Source organism: Crocuta crocuta, unplaced genomic scaffold (genome assembly GCF_008692635.1).
Source record: "Crocuta crocuta isolate KB4526 unplaced genomic scaffold, BGI_CrCroc_1.0 scaffold124, whole genome shotgun sequence".
Classification (NCBI taxonomy): domain Eukaryota; kingdom Metazoa; phylum Chordata; class Mammalia; order Carnivora; family Hyaenidae; genus Crocuta; species Crocuta crocuta.
The window spans coordinates 9,879,315-9,898,791 of NW_027551573.1; the positions used below are offsets into that span (position 1 = coordinate 9,879,315).

The window sequence follows — 19,477 nt, forward strand, 5'->3', positions numbered from 1 at the left end:
ACCAAACTGGGCTTGAGATGTAGGCTTTAGAAGGTATAGGTAATAGGGGGGATGAATCACTGGAATCTACTCTTGAAATCATTATTGCACTACATGCTAACTAACGGATGTAATTAAAAAGGAAAAGAAGTAAAAACGAAAGTATAGGTAATAGGGCACTCTTGACAAATTTCGGAATTTTTTCTAATGTATTCTGAGGGTTTGTCTTCGTGTAATGTAGTTTTTTTAACCTATCTTTATTAAAAAAAATTTTTTATAGTTTATTTATTTTTGAGACAGAGAGACAGAACATGAGTAGGGAGGGACAGAGAGAGAGGGAGACACAGAATCTGAAACAGGCTCCAGGCTCTTAGCTGTCAGTACAGAACCTGATGTGGGGCTCGAACCCACAAACTGTGAGATCGTGACCTGAGCCAAAGTCGGATGCTCAACCGAGCCACCCAGACGCCCCTAGTGTAATGTAGTTTCTGTGAAATTTTCAGCTCTGTTTAAACCAGTGTAAATATTCTACCTGGTCGAGAAATTCTATTAAAGTTTATTGTGCTAAAAATTAAATGGCAGTTGATCTTTGGCATACATGTTTAATCACCTTTATAAAATAAACATTATCTTTTGGAACCCACACTTTCTAGGTCTCTAACTAGTTGATGAACTCAGGTGAGGCAAGAGACTTTTGGAGATAATCAGGTGAATACTTAGTATTTTGGGCTATGTATCATCTATGATATACATAAATTACCCATCTTCCTTAGTCCAGACAAAAGCTATGTGAGGCTGGAAATATTTTCCCAGTTTTATAGCTGCAGGTGGTGAAGACCAGGTTTGAATTCAAGTGTGTGTAGATGACTCCAGAATGCTTCCACTTTTATTGTCCTTACTCACTTGGTTTTTCTGTAGATAAATGGTTTTCAGATGGTGCTGTAAGGCTCTGTACAGATCCTTGGAAGTTTGGGAAAAAATGATTTTTTTTCCCCTTGAGGAATCAGTCCTTCCCTTTGACTTGTTTTTTATATTTGGGTTTGGCTTTGTTTGGAAAGAGTTGCTCTGCCTAAAAAATTTGAAGCTTCCTACCCTAGAAACCTGAGACCAATCTAGAATGAATATATATCATAAAATAAAAATGTAAGTAATAGTAATTTATATTTGTTAGCAGACAGTGTGTTTTCAGTGGTCTTTCTATTCCTAATGATGTTTTGTGTAGCTTAATGTTAAAATAAGGTTGAAGTGATTGAACACACTATTAATAGGGTGGGCAAGTGTTTAGAATTAAACTTTCATGTGGAAGTGGGTAAGCTACAATTCACTGCACAGGGTTCTCTTCCCACTACCAGCTCCTGCTGTGTTTATAGGCTGCCCTATAAGCATGATGTAATGACAGGTTAAACCCCTGAGTATACTACCTGACGCAGTGCAAATCTGAGGCCCAGGACTTTATTGGGGCACGGGTAATGCTTCTTTAAAAACAAAACAAGCTTCTCTGTTTAATGAGGCCATTTAAGATGGTTTTCCCAGAGTGGGAAGAGAATATAAGCTCTGTTTGGAAGTTGAAGAAGGAATTTAATATGGTTATGTGTGTTTACTACTCTCACTGCAGTTTTTTCAAAGGGTAGAGGGTGTTTAAAGTATGGTGCCAACAGGGGTTGAAGTGGTGAAGTAAGGTAGAATTGCGGAAATATGGTAGTTTACACCCGGTAAATAGTTACCGAATGAAGAGGGGAGAATACTTTCATTCTATAAACACTTAAGTGTTCACAGTTAACCAGCAGAAGAGCACTTGTCCGGCCATACATTTCCCATACATTCTTTGTAGGTCTTAGGTTGAAATCATACCAGATTATCAGTATCTGCTTTGTTCTACAGAAGGGCATGTTTCTGCCTAAATGTAAGCTGGTGGAAAGATGCTGAGGTGTGCACATTGTCGCTGGGGTCCAGGGCTGGGTCTGAGTTGCACAGCGCAGTGCCCTGGAGCAGTCCCGGGCTAGGAGGGCGGAGCTTGCAGGCGAACCCTCCGNGGCGCTGCAATCCTGGGGCCGATTGGCACTGCGGGCTGGAGCAGGCTTTTCCAGCAGTGGGCAGGCCCCAGCCCTGGACTACGCGTGGATTTCCCCGCGGGCCGGACCCAGCAGTAGCTCCAGAGTTGGCTCCGAGAGCGCGCTTGCTCCAGCCTCCTCTTATCGTAAGGCCCTGTCCTTCCCCCGATCTGGTTAGCTAATGAATCTGGGGAAGACAAACTTCCAGGACCGACGGTTTAGGGCCCAGTAGAAGACGGCTCAGTGATGGCGCCCATTTTTGGAAACGCAGGCAAATTCGAGCTCGCAGGGAGGTGTGGTCGATTCCTGTTGGGACGGGAGAGGCTTCATTTCTCTGCTGCTGCGGTAGCCGGTGCTTTTGAAGAGTGAATGGAGTGTTACAGAGCAGGACACTTACCTTCGCTTCTTGAAAACTTGACATCGGACATGCTTAGGAACAGAAGGTGTCCAGGAGGAGCCTCTGTTACAAATTGTATTTGCTTCAGGGGTATAATAGGCTATGAGCTGCCCGACTTCTCATGACCGGGAAGTCTACCTCACCTTTTCTGTACTCCTGGAGAGGCATCTTGCTCACATGTTTACCTGCAGCTGGGACAAGGAAGAGAAAAGGTATTGACATTGACATTAAGAGACTGACTGGGTTGCTTAAACTATGAAATGGGAAAGTTGTAAGCCAGTGGAATCTGGATCAGGGAGTGGCTGCAGCATAATTGAGCTCGAGTTTGCAGTGACGTTTCTTTTGATCTGCTGTACTTTTCTGTTTAAACCAAGCTTCAGGTTACATCATCACTCCTGCAGGGTTGTCCAAAGCCACTTTAGTCCTTGGTTCCTACTGCAGGGCTGCTATTGGGTGGGGATTTTTTGTTTGTTTGAATGGGAGCTTTGGGAGGTTTTAACAGCTGCTGTCCTGTAATACCGCCATTCACAAGAAATACTGCCTCACTTCACTTGTTTTCACCCTTTAGATAGAGATTTAAATCCAGCTTTCTATGGTGTTTAGGAAAATAATAAAGATACATTGTAACATAAGCTGGATGATTGATGATCAATGTATAGCTGTTTGGCTAGGTCAAGAAATTAATGAAATGTTTTTCTTATATTTTCCAGGTTATATTATGTGAATACAAACTGAGTTTACTGCCCCTTCATGTAATTTGGTTTAGTCATTTGAAAAGGCACTGGTGGTTTAGACTGTTTTTGCTCAGGGAACCACTTCCCAATTATAATGTTGCTCACTTAAGTGAGCAGTATAGTATAAGATAGACCATGAAACAAGCATATAGCATATATAGGCGGTGTTTTGGCAATGCTGAACCCATTGTTTCACAAGTGATGGAAAATGCATGGATCATCATATGCACAAAGAATCTTACACCTGGGTTATACAGTGTTTCAGTTGAGAATTGATTCCTGTTGTTCCTAAATCCATGTGATAAGCCACATTATGATGGAATTCTGCAGTTTTGTAAACTCTTGAATTTTGGAATATTTAGTGACTGTGGCATTACCATTTTTTTTTTTTGCCACTCTGAACCCTCCTTTGAGATGTCTATCCTTGAGTAATCTAGAACCCAAATTGTATTTATATGGTTACATTGGTAACTAGCATTGGTTTTTCAAAGTTAAATTCTTTGCAACAGAATAACAATTATAAATGAGAAAACATTAAATTTGAGAAAATCAGGTTTCATTTTATAGAAATAAGGCTTACACAGTTACTGGGAATACACTTTTAGGACATCAGTAGACTGATCTTTTATTACCCCCTCTCCCCCCAAGATAAATATGGCCTGGTATCCCAGCAAAGGTAGATTCATGGGGAAGGTGTTTGACTTATCTTTCATTTAGCCTGACAGGTTATATTGTCATTTCTTCCAGATGACATTTATCTCTTAAGTAATATTTATTGCTGTGCTGGTAAATGCTTTCACAACACTGGTAGGGTACAAGAAATTCTTAACCTGTTGACTGTACTGTCCCCAATGTTGTGTGGCTCTCTCTTGTGCTTTTATCTTTATTTACCTTCTTTTTTGACTCTTTTTCTCCTTTGCATAGTATATCTGATTTATATTGGGGAATGGAATTAGAATAGAAAGATGTACTTTCTCTCAGTACCAAACTTAGAACTTTTGAAGATGGCCTTCCATTTTTCTTCTCCCCACTTTTTGAGGTGTGGGGCACTAGCTGATGTTAGCGTTCTAGGGGAAGATTTCCTAGAAGATGGATGATGGGATGGCAGCAGACCCCCTCCATTCCCCCAATCTATGTCTAAAGCAGATAGCTGTTTACCGTTAGGCAGAGTTCACCAAAGCTAGTGCCCTGGTAACCCTTTGGATCACTTGTAGCTCCCTGTAGCTGCTGGTGGCTGACTCAGAATGGAAAAGAAATAGACTGAGCAGGGGAATTGAACACAGGGCAGAAGGAGGAGAAAGTCCATTCAAAACTATTTGATCGGACTTAAGCTACGTAGTGTTTCTTAGTAGTTTATGGTCCAGTTTCTGTTTCAGCTAGACCATCCAAGGGGATTTTTAATAGTTCTTAAACAGGAATTATGCGTATGTTCCGGAACATTTTGATAAAGAGCTTTTGTCTGGTATACAATTCCTAATAATCAAAATGTGTAATTAGTGTAGTGTGATTTATGGTTTTTAAATCCTGTGTCTATGTTCCTGAATTATCCTTTTGCTCACAGTACATTTTGCATGAAACTTAAGTATTCTGGCATGTAAACTTTATTTATGAAACAAATGATAGTCGTAGCTATTTTTCTCCTGCCTCCTTTTATTTTTATTTATGTTTTTGTTACAGAAATGAGCCGCCAGACTGCAACAGCATTACCCACTGGAACCTCAAAGTGTACGCCGTCCCAGAGGGTGCCTGCCCTGACTGGCACAACTGCATCCAATAATGACTTGGCGAGTCTTTTTGAGTGTCCGGTCTGCTTTGACTATGTGTTACCACCCATTCTTCAGTGTCAGAGTGGCCATCTTGTTTGTAGCAACTGTCGCCCAAAGCTCACATGTTGTCCAACTTGCCGGGGTCCGTTGGGATCTATTCGCAACTTGGCTATGGAGAAAGTGGCCAATTCCGTACTTTTCCCTTGTAAATATGCCTCTTCTGGATGTGAAATAACTCTGCCACACACAGAAAAAGCAGACCATGAAGAGCTCTGTGAGTTTAGGCCTTATTCGTGTCCGTGCCCTGGTGCTTCCTGTAAATGGCAAGGCTCTTTGGATGCTGTAATGCCCCATCTGATGCATCAGCATAAGTCCATTACAACCCTGCAGGGAGAGGATATAGTTTTCCTTGCTACAGACATTAACCTTCCTGGTGCTGTTGACTGGGTGATGATGCAGTCCTGTTTTGGGTTTCACTTCATGTTAGTTCTGGAGAAACAGGAGAAGTACGACGGTCACCAGCAGTTCTTTGCAATTGTACAGCTGATAGGAACACGCAAGCAAGCTGAAAATTTTGCTTATCGACTTGAGCTAAATGGACATAGGCGGCGATTGACTTGGGAAGCCACTCCGCGATCTATTCATGAGGGAATTGCAACAGCCATTATGAATAGCGACTGCCTAGTCTTTGACACCAGCATTGCACAGCTTTTTGCAGAAAATGGCAATTTAGGCATCAATGTAACTATTTCCATGTGTTGAAATGGCAATCAAACATTTTCTGGCCAGTGTTTAAAACCATTGCATTCAGTTTCACAGAGAAAAAGGCACCCGTCTGCCTGCCAACCTGTAACTTTTGGTAGGTGGAAGCTAGACACATGAAGGTAAATAAAAGGAAAGGCTGTTAAATACAGGAAACAGTTGCATGTAGTAACACTAATATATTTAAAACTAAGTCAGCAGTAAACCACTGAAAAATATATATATATACACCCAAGATGGGCATCTTTTGTATTAAGAAAGGAAGCATTGTAAAATAATTCTGAATTTGTGTTGTAGATTGAGTGTACTGTTGAAAAATACCGGGTTTTTGTTTTGTGTGTGTGCCCGCAAGTTTGTGTGCGTGTGCGCGCGTGTGTGTATGTGTGTGTTTATTTTTTTCTTTAACCGACAAGCCATGTTGAGTGGTCTCGGACCACTGCTTTTCCCTTTGTGAGTCAATACATAGTGCTGCTGTGTGTGTATATTTTTTGTGTGTATTTGCTAATTTTTATTCTAGTTTTTCATTAAATAAATTTGACTTTCTTTTCTGTTGTAATTCAGGTTTTTTCTCACTTTTTTTGTACCTTTTTAAAGTTAGTGTCTTTGATATGCATAATTGTTTATGATAAAATTTATACATGTGTTCAGTACGTATTTTCCTTTCCCCCATTAATCAGTTCATTAGAAATATTTTAAAGTCAACTCTTTCGTGAAGGTATGAATTCCAGAAAGGAAAGGTAACATCAGAATTCTCAGAAGGTATTTAAAGCAGTTATAAGATGGTCTCTGTCTCTCTTTCTCTTTCTCCACTTGAGTCACATCTTTGAACTTATTCTTTAAAAGGTTAGGGAATACTGATTTTTTTTTTTTAATTCTGGAAAAAAAATCAGGCTTATTTTTTTCTTCCAAATATCTTGGACAAATCACATGTTTAAAATTTGTTCTTGTATTTATTGGTTTTGCAAAAGAAGGCATCGTCTTACACAGTATTTGTAATCAAAAGCAAATCATTTGTTTAAAAAAAGGCAGTTTGCAAAAAATGTTTTTGGTCTTTTATAATTCTCATTAAAAGAATATCTGGCAAATTAAAAACTCTTACGTGTCTGCTTTAGCTCTAAGTTTGATTAAAATCCAAACAGTTCTATTCAGTTCTGTACTTCATATCTGAAAATAGTGTGTATTTTGAAGTGTGACAGAATTATTCTAAGCAAATGAATGTTTGGCCTCTCTTTACAGAGTTTAGTTTTTCTTCTCTCTCACATTTGTATTCTCACAATTCTGTTAGGAGACTAATTATAATTAGTTAAAATGCTGATCACTTTTTTCCCCCTTAAGAAACCCAATGAAGAGGAGTTAGTATTTCACAGCCTAATGGTTATGAGCCTGGGCTCTATAGCAGACTTCCAAGGACCTAAATGCGATTCAGTTTCTCCCCTGCTTATCAGCTATGGGACGTTGGGCCCCAGTTTTCTAATGTGTATGATAGGGTTAATTAGGGTAGCTACCCCAGAGGATGAGATGTGATAGCAGTAAGTTAACCTAGAACAGTGCTTTGCACATAATAAGCACCCAACAAATGTTAGCTGCTATTATTATGCCTTTAGCACCGTATCTTTAACTTGCTAATTACCCAGAGGCACCTGACAGGATTCTGCAATTGCCTTCAGAATGGCCAAAGATCATTTGTGTTTAGGACTCTTGAGGAAGAACACAAGGTTAAGTCCCACTTTGTGTTCTGTTGCTACTGCTTCTAGGTGTAATGAGGCTGAGTGATCTGGGTTTGGATCAGCTCCCTCTGGTTGCTGACAGTAAACGAACATTGTATTTTTCCTCCCCTGTAAAGATGGCTGAGTAGACGTGTGAAGTCCTAACAGTGATCCATGAAATGTTTTTAAATGCCCCAATGCTTGCTCTCCCACTGGACATAAGGAACCCTAGATCTGGATGTGTGTTTCCAGAGCATAGATTTTACTGGCAAGTATTTGGGTAACTTGCAGACCCCATGCTCCTCCCAGGCATTCTCCAGTATCTACACGTGTCCCAGCATTCTGTAACATAGGACTGTCAGGTCAGCATTGTTTGAACGTTGCACTCTCCTCATCTTCACGGGAACACGGACTTCAGTACTATTGCTTGCATTTTACAGGTAAGGAAACAGCTAAGCAATCGGAAGAGCCTGACTTCATTCTCCAGAGCCCAGATTAAGTCACATGAGAAGGGAACATGGAAAGTACTGGATCTGGGGATTGGCACAGGCGGACAGGGAGCAGAGGGGAAGTGACAAGAGTCAGGATACCAAGAGTGGAGACCCTGCCAGGGTGGATGGCAGCCTTTCTCTGGGGACTGGACTTTTTAAAAACATGGTGTGCACTAACACAGGTCAGCTGGTTCTGTTCTCACTGCCCCTTCCTTCAGCACTAACCAGCATCCTTCCCGGGGTGTGTAGACCTCGCCACAGCTTTACCTCACTGAATAGTTTCAATTATTCACTGAATAATGGTTGATATTGTCATCTTTGCCCAGCGCCCCTTCTATGTTGTTTTGGGATCCGATAACCTCTCCAGGTGACTCTGCTAAGGTAACAAGTCTATACCAATGGTTCCTGATGTTGACTATGCATCAGAATCCTCTGCAGGGCTTCCCAAAGCAGGTTTCTGGGCCTTCACCACCCAGAGTTTGATTCAGAAGATCTGCTGGTGGGCTCTGAGAATTTACATTTCTGTCAGGTTCTCAGTACAGACACTTCCGTTCAGGTACCACACCTAAAACTGACGCTCGGCTCTGTACCTCTCCACGGCCAGTAATGATTCCACTGAAGACAAGAATTCCATTTTTATCAATCAGTTTATTCAATTAACATTTCTGTAATCAACACTAGCCATTTGAGTGAGGTTTGTTACTGTCGTGATCATGTTCAAAGATTAGGGACACAGCTTACCTCTACTGGTATGAACAAAAACCTTTTCAGTGCCATTTGGCACTTTGTAACTTGTAATTCTGAAAAGTCAGGATTTGGGCCTACAGTTTGCTATTTAAGAGACCGGGTATAGTCTTGACAGTAAAGCCACCATCAAAAGCTGCATTAAGAACTTCATCCAGACAGCCTGCTGTAACAAAACTTAAATCCTGTCGTACATTGCCTGGGATTTCTTCGAGGTCTTTTTCGTTCCTCTGAGGAATAATGACTCGCTTCAATCCTGCTCTGTGTGCCGCTAGCACTTTGTCTTTAATCCCACCCACCTAGAAGAAGAGAAGAAAGTTACTCAGATTTCTGGTCATCCTCAGGATGTGAAAGATCCCTGACACAACTTTTTTTTCATGGCTATTTTAAAACACCTAAATCATCTTCCATTTTGTTACAGCATGAGCTAGGAAAGCCATTAAAAAAGGTTAATAAACAGTAAATTCTTTTACATTTCAGTTTGTGTTGAGTCTTTTTAATGGAGGAAAATTACTACATTTTCAGTAATGAGCACCTCTTACATCCGTGATCCCTTTTTGCACTGTCAAGGTTAGTATTTCCATTCTGTAATAAAAATCTTATCTATAGGTTCATTCTGAAAAAGCATTACATTATTTTGACCGCAACTACCATTCCTACAGAGCTTACTTGCATGCCGGGATTATTCCTTCTGTACAGGTTGAAAACCATAACCTTTGTGCCACTTGATGAAGAAAATGTACCCCAATGACCTAGGCTCTTACGGTGGTTTTGAAATATGTCCACAATGGTCCCTTCATAAAAGATGGAGTCTAATTCTCCTCACCCTGAATGTGGGCTAGGCTGAGTGACTCATAACAGAGTGTGGGGGCAGTGATGCTGTATGACTTTCAAAGTTAACCCATAAAAAAAATAAGAGCTGCTGCTAGGTCTGTCTCTCTTGGGTCTCTTGCCCTGGAGGTAGCCAGCGCCATGTTTGAGTTCACCCAACATCTGGAGAAGCCCTGAGGTGAGGAACTGGGGCTTCCTGCCAACCAGGACCAATTTGCTAGTCACGTGAGTGAACCATTTTGGAAGCAGACCCCCCAGCCCCAGTCAACCTTCAGACAACTGTGACTGGGCTGGTGTCTTGACTGTACGATGGGACCCTGAGGCAGAAGAACTCATCTAAGCCTCTCTTGAATTCCTGACCCACAGAAGCTGTGAGAATAACAAATATCATTGTTTTGGGTGGTGTGTTATGCCGCAATAGACTCCAAATGCAGCTCTCAATCATACCACCCAGAACACATAAGCCCTGGAGACAGTTCTGAGACTTCCAGCCACCTGCACCAACACTGACTGCTCCAGGCCCTCCTGCATAGCTGTCCTCTTTCCAGGCTTTTCTGTATGCTGCTGAAGTACGCTTTGAAAATACTTTCTTCACAAAGAGTCTCAGACAAATGGACTCCTTGCATGTATGAAAATAACCGTTTTGCTTTCACATTTGATTGAAGGTAAGGCTGTGTATACGAGACGGGACTTAAAGTCCTTTTTCATCAGAGTTTTGAAGGGACCGCACATCTGGTGTCACCGAGGAGACTGATGAGAGGGCTTTCTCATCAGTTACCTGAACAGCTGGAGACAACCTCTTTCTCCCAGCTGGTGTAGGTCTTTTCAAGTTGAAGATAACCTTCAATCCTAGGAAACGTTCTATTCCATTTTCTGTCTGCTAGAATGCCTGACAGTTCAATGTTGGATCTGCCTGCCTTTTCTATTATTTTTTTCTGAATAGTTTTTTGACTAATTCTAACACCAAAGTTTTAAATCCAAGTTCTTCTCTTTCTTGAATGGTCTTTGCCAGCTTTAGCAAGTCTTTCACTTAAATTCTGCTGCTTTCCTTCTGTCTCATGGGACAGGTTTAACATTGGAGGCTTAACTCAAACTCTCCCTGTGGGGCTAGGAAAGCCTGTCCCTGGTTGAGAGTGAGGGACCAGGTAGAACCATTTATTCTATGGAAATTTCTATGAATCCCCAGAAGAACCATTTATTCTATGGAAATTTCTATGAATCCCCTGGTTTTGTTTCCCATTTCTTTCCCACTCTCCTAGTCTGTGCTTTTGGGTTCTGAGCCCTTGCTTTTTCCTATCTCCAATTCTGTTTCATCAGCCAGGATACTATCTTCCAGAGGTTGACTGAACTCAGCTGCTGACTTCCTGCTCATTTCTAAGTGCTTGTATTATTGCTTTCACTCTGCTTAGTCTAGCATCTTGAACTATGAAGCTAAAGAGTTCATGGTCAGTAAAGCATTTACATTTACTATTACTAGCACAGCTAGTATTAACCATTATTAACCACTGGCTCTTGAAATGCAGTAATTCCTGGGTAAGGTGAAGAAAAGGGATCCGACATTTCTTTCAGTACAGACCTACAAATGTATCATAACAATAGGGTTTAGAATATGGTTGAATTCCTGGCCGAATTTTAAAAGCCGATTTTTTTTTTAAGTTTATTTATTTTGAGACAGAACAAGAAAGAGAGGGCGAATGTGTGTGCATGCGCAAGTAGGGGAGGGGCAGAGAGGGAGAGTGAAAAGGGAGAATATGCTCATAGGTGTCAGCGCAGAACCCGATGTGGGGGTCAACTGATGATTCTATGATCTATTTTCACCATTACCTCATAAAATAAAGGTGCTCTCAGAATAAAGAACATAAGTTTCTTTTCTCACTGTGCTGGGAATTGTAGACTGGCACTGGTAATTAATGACTTAGAACCCTAAATTTGCTCAAGTTCTCTGCATTTTATGTGTTTTTATAAGTAGTTTAGGGTATGGAGGGGAGCCCCAAAGCCCTATATATATAAAACTTTTTGAGAATTTAGCAATTAGGACTAGTCTTGTTACAGTTTCCATTTTATACTTATTTTTCTATAAATCTATCAACTACAATAACCTACAGGACAGGAGGTGTCACAGGAACTTATAAAGTTGAAAAGTTCTCTTGAAGTTTAAAAACAGCTGCTCCTCCTGCTTTACACAGAAGCTGTCTAGTTAACAATTTGCTAACTAGAACAGAGCCTCAACTCTTCACCTCATTGGCTGACACTGCTGATGACCAGACTGATACTTTTTTTCCCTCATGAGTCTTCTTTCTTAGAAGGGAGAAATTGTCAGTTTTTCTTTTATTTGATCAATATTGAAAAATATGAACTAGTTACAAAGTATAAAAATGTAATGTTTTTTAAAACTAAGGCATTTATAGAAGAAGGCAAACTACTATGAATTTAAACTTAAAATTTAAAAAACTGAAAACCATATAAATTGCTTTCTTAAGACTTACTGGAAGAACAAGACCCCGCAGTGTGATTTCTCCAGTCATGGCTACATCCGAACGCACCAGCCGCCCACTAAAAAGTGAGGCGAGACAGGTTACTATGGTAACTCCAGCAGATGGTCCATCTTTTGTGACAGCACCAGCTGGGAAGTGCAGATGGATGTCTGTGTTGTCAAGAAGATCAAAACTTCCAGAAGCTTAAAAAAGGAAATAAGGATTTTAATGTAGGAAAATCAAACTTGCTTTTTTTCCCCCCAAAAAAGAAAATAAAAAAGATAAAAATGAATGTTGTGGTTAAATGAATTCCTCAAAATATTAATGGGCAGTATAATCAGGATGGGGGTCTGGAAGAAGAATTTCATTCTACTCCAAGTGGAACTGAAAACAAACCCTTGGAATTAGTTTCTAGTTTAGGCACTAGCCAGATAGTCCTAAAATGGGACCTAGAATTTTCTAAGGGCATTTAAGCAAAGGTCTGTACTTTGTTGGAGGTGTTAACTCTTAATTTAAAGCTCATCTTAATCCTGTCACAGAATTGTGTGATGCCTTCCGAATCATGACCCAAAGGCTCTTCCTTGTTTCGGTTGTACCTCCACTGGGGCTGGGCCGCTCACCATTGGTCAGATGGTATTTCTTCGCATTGCTGCGGAGCCAGCTAATCGCGAGATGGGCAGACTCCTTCATGACATCCCCTAGCTGGCCAGTCAGAGTCAGCTGACCTTCGCCATCCATTCGACTTGCCTCCACGAACATGATTTCCCCACCTAAGGGGGTCCAGGCCAAACCTATTGCCACTCCTGGTTGACTCAACCGCTCAGACACCTTGAGAGAAAGGAGAAAAATGATCAGTTCGGTAAATAGGAACCAAATACTTTCTAGCTGGCTAATCTAATCACATGTCACCAGAACCTACTTCTTCAGTTTAAGCTTCAACCCAAAGTACTCATTACTTCATGTGATTTGAAGTCACCACTTATGACACGTGGCTTTCTGCCAGAAGAAAAATTAAACTTCCTATTTGGTATTTATCAGAAACAATTTTACCTTAGAAGGTGCTGAATAATTAAGAGCCACATCTAGTTCCTGCCCTAATTTTGAAGGAAAAAGCCCATTTTATTTATTTGAATATTTTTTAAAATTTTTTTAAATGTTTTTCTGAGAGAGAGAGAGAGACAGCATGAGCAGGGGAGGGTCAGAGAGAGAGGGAGACACAGAATCTGAAACAGGCTCCAGGATCTGAGCTAGCTGTTAGCACAGAGCCTGACATGGGGCTCGAACCCACGAACAAGGAGATCATGACCTGAGCCGAAGTCGGATGCTTAACCGACTGGGCCACCCAGGTGACCCTATTTGAATATTTTTATTGAGCTACATATAAATACTCCAGAACCTAACTTCATTTGTTTCAGAAAGCAGAAGCCCTTTTTCAAATATATGTTTAAGAACCATTAACTCCAGAAGCTGAGAGTGAGAGTATATGTTAAAATCCCTAGATTTTACTTCTCTGCCACTTTTCTTTTCTCTGTTACTGCTGCAGAAACACTATAAAATATCACTTCACGATGCCCCAGATCCTTTTGCATGCATTTCGAGGCCTACTGTCAGCCCTCACTGCCACTGTAAACTGGATGCGACACTCGCCTAAAACCATGAGCCAGGTAATGTGCCAAACAGTTCATCCCAAGTTAAGAAAGCACATGAAACCTAACAGTACAGCCAAAACACAATCACCCTCTGAGCCTCCACCTTTCTAATACTACAGAAGTTACCTGTATCAGGAATGAGGCACAATGTGTCAACCCACCGCTAATGCGGATATGAGATTCTTCCACCTGAGGGAACTTCCTCACTGAGAGCAGCAGGATCAATGGTCTGAGTTTCTGGTTAAAGGGCTGGGTTGCTGATCTCATTCCTTTTCCAAGGGACTTAGATGGTGAAAATCTTGACTTTAAAATACTTCAAAATCATGTGAGGCATCCACACAAGCTATTGGGCACTTACATTTAGTAGTAAACCTGACAGCATTATTTTAAAAGTTTGTTTCACATTTACAAATTTATAAATTTAACTCTAATTAACTTCATATTTAATAAGTTAGGGACTTGAAAGTCCAAACTATAGTGTTAGTTGATTCTGTGTACTGGATTTCATCTCTCAGCTTTGCATTTGCACAAACCTGTTCTAGATTTACTTGAAGAGAAAGATGAAAGATCAATATGCAAAGGATCAATGCTATTTAAGAAAAACATAGAAACAACTATTTAGAAAAGTGTTCACAAGGCTTGTTTTGTATTATAAATCAATTCGCTATACCTTCACGCCATCTACCTTGGGTGGGATTTTCCAGTGGTTCCTATTTCACCACATGGCTCTTTTCTAGAGCTGAGTGAACTAATCCTAGAGAACTATCCTCAATGCACTGAATCATGTGTTAATTTAACAGAAAAAGCCATCTGGGAGAATTCTGTTAGCCGTAACAAGAACCATCCCTTTCTTACAGCTCTATCGTCACAACTCATTTGTCAGAATAATACCAAAAATGTCCCCAAAGAATCAAGAGTAAGGTGCTGGTTGATTACTATGTCACTTTGAGAAAACAAGCCAGTTTTCCAACACTCTCCATCTATTGGGAGGCTTGGTACTTGGGGTCAAGGCAACTGGTGCATGTTAATTAAAAGCATGGGGGGCAGGTAACTATAGAAGTTCAAACCAGAATCATGCAGGCTCATAAGCACTCTATTTCTGACTTGATGGTAAGTGTTCTCATGTTAACCTGAAGATGGGAAAATGACAATCTGTGATTTAACAACACACAGGCAGGAAAACAGAGGGGTTTGATTACCAGCAAATCTAGCACCTCTGTGATTTAAGGCTAATAGCAGTTATCTAAGAGGTAAAAAATCTTTATACACAACGTAGGGCTTGAACTCACAATCCCGAGACCAAAAGCTGCACACCCTACCGACCGAGCCAGCCAGGTGCCCCTGGAGTTGTACTTTCTGAGGGCGTGTGTTCTGAAACTGTAACAATCAATCATCAAGTTTCTATGTATTTTTCCCTCAGAAATGATGGGAGTGCAAGTAAATGTGAATGTACAGGGTAAGACATGTGCTCCTTTCCTGCTCAGTCATCTTATGATCCCCTTCTTACATAACAATTTGTTTTCATGTTTTTAAAAAACATGAGACAGAGCGAGTGAGCGAAAGCGCAAGTGAGCAGCGGAGGAGCAGGGGGAGGAGGCACAGAATCTGAGGCAGGCTCTAGGTTCCAAACTGTCAGCCCAAAGCCCTATGCGGGGCACCAACCCACACACTGTGAGGTCATGACCCAAGCCGAAGTTAGATGCTTAACCGATTGAGATGCTCAGGCACCCCAATAATTTGTATTTCAAACACTCCTTAAAAAGTGAATCAACACGGGGGGGGCGGGGCACCTGGGTGACTAAGTTGGTTAAGCATCCAATTTAGGCTCAGGTTACAATCTCATGGCTTGGGAGTTAGGGCCCTACATTGGGCTCTGTGCTGACAGCTCAGAGCCTGCTTCAGATTCTGTGTCTCCCTGTCTGACTCTCTCCCACTCACACTTTCTCTCTCTCCCTCAATTTATTTTAAAAATAAACATTTAAGAAAAAGTGATTTGACACAATAATTTCAAAACTATGTTTATCAGTACTTTTCTATTACTTTCTAATTCCATTAGGGGACTGCGGAATCATCAGTTATGTTAGCCAAGACCAGCCTTGGCTTGAAGCAGAAAATGCTTTCCCCACCAGATGTCAAAGTGGAACATGAGCATCTCAAGTTCACTTTTGTTGCTCAATTTCCCACCTGTGTACTTTTGTGCTTCCATTTCCTGAGTTGTTAACTACATCTTGTTCAACAAAAATGATCAATTTCTTCTGTAATAATTGTGTCAAGCATGTAAATCAATCATCTAAATATGCAGATTGAAGAAGTGTTGAAAATATTTAATGAAAAACCTAATTAATGGTTGCATTCTTAACAGTTCAATGGACAGCAGTGTTTAAGGAGCACTTGAGTACTAATCATGGCCAATTTCCCACTGTTCTCCCTCTTGATTAACTAGAAAGAGTGATAATTGATTGAAACAGTAAATATGTACAACTCTTTGTGACTGTTCCAAGCCCAGATAAACGCTCACAGTTTTATTAGCTTATTTACTACTGCAGTCTCATGAGAGGGATCAAGAGTTTTACATTCACTCAACAGTGCTTTACCGAGCATCCAAAGCTAGGCTCCATTACAGATTGTAGGGGCAGGATATCAAAGTGAATAGCTCTTGGAACTGACAGACTACTTGAGATTGTTAGATAAAGGCACAATTCTACTCCAGCATGGAGAGAGGATGACAGAGGACCTACCAAGTGCTTTCATCTACAGAGCCCTAAAGAGGCAGGGATCCCTGTGTGGGGAGATGGGACAAGGTTACAGAAGAGGCTGAGCAGAGTCTTAAAACATGAGTAAGTTTGCTGGGCAGAGAACGGCCAGGAAGCCATCATAATAGAGAGGCCAGCAGGTGCCAGGATTGGATAATTCCATGGGCCTCCTTTCCAGGGACAAACCCAGGACCACGCTGAACACACAGCCCGAGCCCCCCGACGGCAGTGGTCCACGTGCAGGCTGGTTGAGCACTGGCGCTTACACTGTACACTGGTTTCTCTCAGACCTCAGAGAGCAGCTCTGCTCCTGCAGGGCCGTCACCGGGGCAGCTACCCATCTGCCAACTTCTTTAAAGTCTTTGTACTAAGATCCTAAGCCTGGAATTCATGAATATTTTATTTTTCTCGTAAATTGGTTTCCATAGTGTTTAGAAAAGGGAAGGTCAGATCCCATTTGCTTTGGAGAGGGGCTGGGGTCCAGGACTGTCCGTTCTCATAGCCGTTGTTAAATGGCCCCCATCTGGCCTGATGCCGCACTGCAGAGCTGGCTGCTTTCAGACCCTATCAGTAGAATTTTTTCTTGGCATAACCCACCCGTGTGGGCGCTGGGCCAGGACGAGTGTGCAGCATTGGCACCTTAGTAAACAGCATGTTTAAATGTCGTGGAACGGAGAAGTAATTTACTGCCACGATTCCTTTGGGCATTTCATTAGTGTTTACACTCTGCCCATTTCTAGCACCTGATTTTGTCTGTTTGAAAGGTAAGCTGATGGAAATCTCCTGGAATTTACCTTTGGATGCATTTCTATTCAAGATGTTTTAAAAAATCTGCATGTCTATCTTTCCTTTAATATTATTATTTTTTAAGGGCAATGACGTTTGGATAAGGACTTTTTGTACACCACTGCAGGAAGCCAATACTGAGGCTTTATTAATACAAAACATGAACGGAGTTAGGAATACTCAGATACCTAACACAATCTCAGGACTAGCAAGATAGACAGAATGTAGACACTTAAGGCATGGATGACTGGTTTTCTGAGGCTGAAAATTAAATTTATCCTGGAAAGACTAGAGCTTACCTGTTCTTCTGTGTCATTACATTTACGATCTGTGAATTTAAGACTGTCACCTCCAGAGATATTTGGTCAACTGCAAGATTGGCCAGCTAGGGTATGGGGTATGTACCCAGTGATGCGGAGGCCTCTCCTGCTTTCATTGGGATGCAAATGAAAATTCTAAGATTTTAATTTCCCACCCATCCCTGGGGTGTTCACATAACCAGTAAGAGTAATTACAATTGAGCTGACCACTGTTAATGGCAATCTCCTGACCAGATCAAATAGCTGTGGTTTGATTCCTGCACCCTTCCTAATTCCTCTGCACCTCAATGTGGCCCGCCTAACCTGTGCTTCTGAGGAAGGACTCTTAAGTAACCTGCGCCATGTCAGCACACACAGCATGCGGGACACCTAGGCTGCTGCTGCCACCTTCACCCATGCCTGCTTCTTCCCACCTTCTCTTCCAGTGCAGGGAGATCTTTCCTCTCCTTTCCTTTCCTTAAAGTACATTTAACTGAACTTGTTTCTTTAGGAAATTTCCTTGTATTGGAAAAGGTGACTTATGATACTGTCCTTAAGTTTGAAATCTAGACTCATTTTCCTAGAACTCATTTTCCAACCCATGTAGGGAATTCTAAAGGGATGTTAACTATTAATAAAAATGTCTGTCTTACTTTCTTCCTCACTGTTTGTTTGCTAGGTCAGCCACACTTTTAACATATTTTTGCGGACTCTCTTTGATGAGAGGAAAGAACAGTATTAAATGCAGGTATAAAATCAGGACTACAAAGACAGTAAAAATAACCTTCTTTTTTAAGTATATGTATCTTTTTGTGATTGGGGATGGGCCTGTTAGTTTTAGGGAGTGCAGTGGTGGCAGGAACTAGCATTGTTCATTTTTTTAGCGAGTGACAGGCACTACGGTGGGTGTTTTCCATACATTAACTCACCAATTCTAAAATTCACCCGAACACATACATACAATTACTCACCGTGTCAGATGAACACATCACACTCGGAGGCTGAGCTCATCACCTGGTGAGGGACAGGCCTCCCTGCTCCTCTCAGCTCTTCTTCCTCCTCCTTTCTCCTAAACCTGTTTGCGGCAGCTGGCTTCCCCACATTCATTCCCTTCTCCCCATTTTCTGCTTTCAAACACTTTTCTCCTTTCTCATCACACCGTGTCCTATCCCCCGCGTCCCGCTATCCCACCTGCGGCCTGCTAGCCTCCCAGCCGACGCTCTTCTGCTACCTGGCTTCTGTGTTCTCCGAACACCTCCACAGTTCCACCAACGGTTTCCTCACCTTAACTCAACCACTCTCTTCTGAGCACTTATCACCAACAGATACCACACCACCTCTGAAATCTGAATTCACCCTTCCACCCATGATCATTTTCTTCTCCTTCCAGGGCACTTGTTCTCGAGACCATCACCTCCGCCGCCTTCACATCACACATCTGCTCTGTCCTAGCTTCAGTTCTCTCCTTGTGTGACAAACCAACCCCTGTGCCATCACCATTTTCTTGTAAGCGACTCACTATTCTTGCCCCTTTGTTCATTACTCTCACAAAGAGATCCTCATCACACACATACCATTTCTTCCCCCTCACTCGGGATCCCACCCCCATCTCACCTTCCCAAAGACTCTGTCCCCACTGACCCTCTAGCAACATCCATCGTACTCTCTCCAGGGGACTGCTGTTATCAGCAAACAAGGCTGTGTTTGGAAACATTCTTCCTGTGGCCTCCACCCTCCCTTCAAGCCACCTCATTTCTCTGCAATCATTCATAGCCAAACTTCTGAAAAGAGCTGCCCACACAACAATTTGCTTTCCTGTCACCTCCCACTCTTTGTCCAACATACTCCCAAATCTATCATGCCCGCCATGCCCTGCGGACCACCTCTTTCGAGGTCATGGACGTCCATGTCAAAGCTAATACACAAACAGCAAACAGACTTGGATGTCCCCTCCTTCTCGAGGGTTTGTTTGCCATGCTCCTTTGTTTTCATGGCAGCATAAAACCCATTTCCCTCTTACCTGTTACTTCCTAGTTTCTTACCCCCCCCCCCCCC

General features: G+C 41.8%; 2 protein-coding genes across 2 annotated transcripts in view; one reads left to right on the plus strand and one right to left on the minus strand.

Annotated features, from left to right (window-relative positions):
- The first annotated feature begins 2,029 nt into the window (after window positions 1-2,029).
- On the plus strand, window positions 2,030-6,245 carry SIAH1 (siah E3 ubiquitin protein ligase 1). The gene is made up of 2 exons (XM_077751383.1): window positions 2,030-2,639; window positions 4,839-6,245. The coding sequence occupies exons 1-2, from the start codon at window positions 2,549-2,551 to the stop codon at window positions 5,687-5,689; spliced, it is 942 nt and encodes a 313-aa protein (XP_077607509.1). The 5' UTR covers window positions 2,030-2,548; the 3' UTR covers window positions 5,690-6,245.
- Window positions 6,246-8,514: 2,269 nt separating this feature from the next.
- LONP2 (lon peptidase 2, peroxisomal) overlaps window positions 8,515-19,477 on the minus strand; it is a 96,962-nt gene continuing 85,999 nt past the window's right edge. The window contains exons 14-16 of the mRNA XM_077751384.1: window positions 12,556-12,763; window positions 11,948-12,138; window positions 8,515-8,929 (exon numbers count right to left, since the gene is read on the minus strand). Of these exons, the coding sequence (XP_077607510.1) occupies window positions 8,708-8,929; window positions 11,948-12,138; window positions 12,556-12,763 (621 nt within the window). The 3' untranslated portion in view covers window positions 8,515-8,707. The remainder of the gene's footprint in view (window positions 8,930-11,947; window positions 12,139-12,555; window positions 12,764-19,477) is intronic.

Excerpts from the sequence above, each read along its gene's own strand:
- SIAH1 (XM_077751383.1), top strand. The coding sequence starts at position 2,549 with ATGACCGGGAAGTCTACCTCACCTTTTCTGTACTCCTGGAGAGGCATC. Across the intron at positions 2,640-4,838 it reads TGGGACAAGGAAGAGAAAAG|AAATGAGCCGCCAGACTGCA; the intron begins GTATTGACATTG and ends TTTTTGTTACAG.